The sequence below is a fragment of the Pinus tabuliformis genome, chromosome 9, assembly GCF_031772625.1.
Source record: "Pinus tabuliformis cultivar Carrire ecotype Pingquan chromosome 9, CPIR1, whole genome shotgun sequence".
Lineage (NCBI taxonomy): Eukaryota > Viridiplantae > Streptophyta > Pinopsida > Pinales > Pinaceae > Pinus > Pinus tabuliformis.
In genome coordinates, this window is record NC_142307.1 from 799,542,877 (window position 1) to 799,548,557 (window position 5,681).

The following is a 5,681-nucleotide window of genomic DNA, read 5'->3' on the forward strand; positions in this document are numbered from 1 at the left end:
TTTGGGGGCTACCCCTGTCGCTCTAGTTATTCCTTTATAATGTCTATCAAATAAATATTCTGTCATTTAAAGTAGGTCTATTCACCTGATTTAACTATATTAAACAGCATGACAATAATGAAAGATATGGGTTACAAAGTCTATTTCTCAACTACTGTAAAACCCACTGTGTAGTCAGCATTCACTACTGAATTAATTTCTCTGCAATATGAACTCGTACCTAGTTCGCCAATGTTGTAAATAGGCACTTCAGTAAATTCACCTGCATTTCGAATCCGCTCTTACCACCCAACCTTGAGATCCATCTCTAAGACTGGATTCTCCCCCCGAGCTATCTTGCAGACCTACAGCCTTCAACAAGATATATGCACATTGTGCCTGGTTATCTGATCCTTACCAGACTTAACTAGTTTCTTGTGTTTTTCTTTTTTTTCCTTTCCTGGAAAATCCTTCTGTCTGTCCCAACAGCACAGAATTCCCTCCCCACTCCCCAGGACTTTTCCCTGTTTGGGAGGGTGGTTTCAATCAGTTTTCATAATTGATTTTCTTTCTTTAAAATCCTCCTTTAAGAGGCTACCACCATTCCAAGAAATATATTTAAATTTCTCAATAAAGTAATATATTAGAGTTTTGTTTTTTTTTTTGTAAAATAAAGACAACAAACTACCACTCTATCTTTTACCATAGTAAAATTCCATATTTACATTTTCCGGGGTCATCACATCAAACTTCATAGATGGAGCAAGTCAAGGCTAGAAGATCACAAACAACTTAACAAAAAAAACTTGTAAAGAAAAATTAACATTAAATACCACCTAAAAATAAAATATATTAAAAATCAAGAGATGCAAAACTTACCTATAATATTTTTTCATAAATTCCACTCCAATCGATTCTATTAGTGCATAAAAAAGTTCTTACGGGTTTTTGCCAAATCCAGTAATAAAGCTCTGTGACATACTGTATTTAACTTTACACAGAGTAAATTAAATGATAATATGTTTTCCATGATAATATGTTTTTAGACTCTACCGACATGCCCTAAATGTTGCACAGAGCTCCGCCTGAAAGCTTTTCACTCTGAAGCAGATTGATACTGCTCTATGATGTTGAGCAAATTAGAAACATATTGAGCCCACGACTCTCTAACCAGATTCTGATTGCTATTGACCTTACTGCAGTTCAGGCGGATTTCTCCGCTTGTTCCCGTTAGAGGACTTATGTTTCCCATGTTGATCATCGAGTTGGAGAAATTGGAGAAAAAATCAGTCTGACTACTGGTGTAGTCATTCACGATAGAAATGGTGCTGGCTCCCGTTGTGTTAAGCAGTTCTTGATCTGACTGGAGCAGTCCCATTTCATTTTGGAGATTTATGTAATAGTTGTTGTCGAAGGTGTTTGGAGTGCCCGGATCAAGTGGTGTTAGGATGCTCCCGTTACCATTCAGTGGGCACGTGCTTTGCAGGGTGGATAGATAAGATGAATTCAGCGTCGGATCCGGATTGCCCGTTCCGCTGAAATTGTAAAGTCTGCTGCTGAACACTGTGCAGCGAGCTCGTCCGATTGTGTGCGCCCCTGGATCCAGTAAATACCAAATTTATAGATGCACACAAAGACTTTGAATCTGTGAAATGACTGTAACAAAGGAGAAGGCATTGAATCTATGAAATGAATGTAACACAGGAGGAGGCATTTTTAGGTAAATTTGCACTATTAAAAAATTTATTTAAGTTTTTTCTTAGATCTGTTTCTTCATCTTGTCTTGACTATCATATTGGATGGTTAGAAAGGAGTTGACAAAAATTCTGCTCTATGACTTTTACTTAAAATTTAAATCACATAAGCCTGAATTAAGTTTTTTTTTTCAACTAAAGAAAATGTGCCATGAATTGGACACACTAGTTGTGAGACCAAACCGTTAGACCATAAGCGTGGTAGGGACCAAACCTTCTCACTAAACAATTGAACCACATCTGGAGTTTATTGAATTAGATTAGCCTTACACCAAGGAAAATATCTTATTGAAGAGTGAATTTTTTTTAATCTTATTTATTATTATTGTTATTATTTTACATTTTTTTATTATTATTTTATAATAATGGTTATGAAAAGCTTTTATTTTTGTTTTTTAAATTTTTATTTTTATGTGTTTCATGGTTTTAATATATTGGTGAATTCAGCTAACTCAAACATGGAACATAACCGGGAAGTTAGCTAAAACATGGAGCCTAACTGCCAGAGTTTCACAGGATTTGAACCAATGAATCTCCCAATAACAAAAGTGCTTAACTAGGGGCCATTTAAACTAACCCTTAAGGCTATGAAGAGTATGTGGTATTGTTGAAATACTTGAAATAAAATAGGCTTAGCTATATAAATTAAATGAGTTAAATTTCAATAAACACCCATAAACATCAATCTATTACCAAACTTTAAAATTAAAAATATACAAAATAACTAAATTATAACTTTATTTTAAATTATTATTAATTATAAGAAAAATATCACAAAAATTAATATATCAGCTAAACATATATATGTTTATAATAACCTGTTACAAGATTCTTAAGATTCTTACCTCTAGAGATTTTATATTTGTAAATAAAATTTGTGAAGTACTATAGCCCAATGCCTTGGCTTATAAATAACACATGCTCTAAAAGTCATAACTCATTCATTTCATATGAAACTTGTTTATATGATAATTAATCAATTTAATTGAAAGTGTAGAAATGACATAACAATTTTTAAGATAAATTTCAATCTTTAATATGTAGCTATTATTAAGAATATTATAGAATATTTAGTAGAAGTTAAATCCCTCCCTTCACTTAATAATTATTAGTAATTAAGTTAAAAATTCTAGAAATTATATTTTAAATAAATAAACATAAAAATTAATTCACAACTAAATTAAATTAAATTTTAATATTATTTTTTAGGTTAAAAATGACTAAAAATATAAGAATTTATTAATATCTCTTTCTATGTATTTTTTTTAATTGAAAAAGCAAAAATTCTGAAACCCCATACCTACATACCTATACATTGGTGAGTCTACTTACAAATAGATTCCAAATACATACCTATACATTGGTGAGTCTACTTACAAATAGATTCCAAATACCAAAATTCCAGAGACCAGAATTGATAACAAAACCTACTTTCTCCTTTCTACACGACTACCTATAAAAATAAAATAGAATATGTGTAAAAACCGTCTCCAATAAAATAGAATGGGTAAAAATCATCTCCATCCGTTCAAAGCAAAATTGGTTGAAACACAAGTTGAGGAATACCTGACAAAGCAACTACATCCGTTAGCGAGAGTCCCACATCCTGAAACTTTGTTGTGATTACAGAGAGGTTGTCAGTTGGTGCAGGGATGGCCGTGTTTGCAAGAGTTCCGTTGGCAGTGGTGCTGTCCCGTCTTCCCAACTGTATAGTCCACGATGGACCGCCAGACTGCACCATTTAATTGTTATGGTGATCATGTTACACAACTTCTATATATCTTCGCTTTTAGGAGTTTTATGGTGATCATGTTACACAACTTCTATATATCTTCGCTTTTAAGAGTTTTAGTGTTTTAAGCAGTGAAATCTAATTCAGAAAATCGGAGATATCAGAAAGTAAAACACTAACTCAAATAAAATCAAATAAATGACTGTAATCTCTATACAGACCAATACAACTGACTGCTCTGCAGCAATGGCAAGAATGTCGGCACAAGAAACCGTTGCGGTGCATGCACTCTCTAGTGCAGACTTGATGTTGTCCACAACATCAAAGCCCCTGAGGGAATTGTTGTTGGGAACTGCTGTCTTTTCCCCTGTAAAATTGGCCGTGTCATCTAAAAGAACAGATCCATCACAGCCCTTGAAATCAATGAGAGAATGAAGTATTAGTATTAGAAATCCGGTGGGTACAAATCTACTGAATAAAGAGACATATTGCTACTTACATTAACGAAGCAGTCGTGAAAATGCATACGAAGGAGAGAGGCCGCAATCCTTGAATCGTTTTGCAGAGCTTGCTGGATGACCTGCCCCACTATATTGGTAACGTTGGGGCATGTACTCTGGTAAAAGGTAGGGCTCAGCTGAGCACTGGTGCATTGAAGAAATGCAAATGCAAATGCAATCCATGTAATATGAGTTGAACACCATCCAAAAGCCATGATGATTCCTTTCACTGGAAACGACATGACACTATCCTTGAAACATTGTGCAGAGTTTACGGTATAATATACCTCACAAAACTGCTAACAATGGACTACGTATTCTGCTAAAAAGTCAAGTGATCACCTGTGCGCCGGCGCATCCGGTCAATGCAAAACCAATCTAGAAACTATGCGATGGAAAGAATCAAGGATTTTTTCCCCGGTTCGGTGTCATAGTGGACCCGTACTGTCAATGGAGGCTTATTTACCAAGATATCGAGCCATTAATACGCGATGCCAACTGCTGGATATTTTAGCTGTTTCGATGCGCGTATTTATGGCTCAACGGCTTTGGATGTATCGTTCGCCGAAAGGGACTAGCATTGTCGGTCAGAGATTTGAGATTTATTTAAATTGATTTTATATGTATTTAAAATGGAATTTTATCTATGTTGCACGGGAACCGTTCCAGACAGCGGGGAAACCGTTCGGGTGGTTCCCACTTTCCTCGGAACTTTGGAGCTGCACAGGAACTTTTCGTTTTATGTGGGAACGGTAAAAGAAATTTTGGACGGTTTCCGGAACTGGTCAGATTTAAATTTGCAACGCTCCAGCGTTCCTATGTGGAAATTGGAATTGGCAGCGATCTTTTAGCTATGATAGCTAGTTTCGAACCAAACATTCTTGTATGGTTTCTGTAAGGCCTTCGAGTTATTGGTGCGACGGGCGCCGGTGAGTTTTCGTGCACGAGGGCGCGGGGGGCGCACGCACCAAACGACAATGCGACGTTTGTGCGAGCCAGATGCGACGATACCATGAAATGATGGAACGACACTTAGGTAAATGCGGCTAAGTGTTGGGATATATATAACGATGCGAAAGGAGAGTTGTATCATGTGCAAGCCGACTTGGAAGGAGCCCTCATGGGGTGCATTACATGTGGTTTGGGGGTCGGCCAAGGGGCTGCACACCCCATGTAAACTAAGTTAAGAAGTGTATATATGAGTGGAGCATGAGAGCTCATAACTCATCATCACATTCTCTCATCTCTTCTACGCATAAGAGTCAAGGGGTAAACTAAAGTGCGCAGAAATAAGGGGAGCTGCGCATATCTCATGCGCTCCACTTAAAGGTGCACTTGGAGGTTATCTTGAGTCGGTCGAAGAGTGGGCAAGGTGTGCCCGGGGTGCGGTGGATGTGCAGATTTGTGCAGGACTTGGCAGGGGTATCTAGGTGGCTCGGGTGAGCACCACCCTTCGTGCAAGAGGTGCACATGTATTGTAAAAGGTAGGGTTGCCTCTCTTTGTAATATTTGGCTAAGTGTAAGACTTGGTTTGGCAAGACACACTTGTATATTGTAAAACTGATATTCTTAATATATTGTCGGGCAGACTCACATTACGGGGAGTTGGCCCTCCCCTTTATACTTGTTGCAATTGTTGTTGTTCTTGGTATAATTGCATGATGATAATGAATGAGTATGGGCTTCATTAAGTATAAAGGATAATTGCAAGTTTAC

The 5,681-nt window shown here is 36.9% G+C and overlaps 1 protein-coding gene across 1 annotated transcript; it reads right to left on the reverse strand.

Annotated features, from left to right (window-relative positions):
* Positions 1–900: 900 nt before the first annotated feature.
* Positions 901–4,344, reverse strand: LOC149151184 (peroxidase A2-like). Its single transcript, XM_089438054.1, has 4 exons — positions 3,965–4,344; positions 3,687–3,878; positions 3,300–3,465; positions 901–1,575 (listed from the first exon to the last, which is right to left on the reverse strand). Exons 1-4 carry the CDS (start codon positions 4,205–4,207, stop codon positions 1,076–1,078), a joined length of 1,101 nt encoding a protein of 366 aa, XP_089294180.1. The 5' UTR covers positions 4,208–4,344; the 3' UTR covers positions 901–1,075.
* Between the last annotated feature and the right edge of the window lie 1,337 nt (positions 4,345–5,681).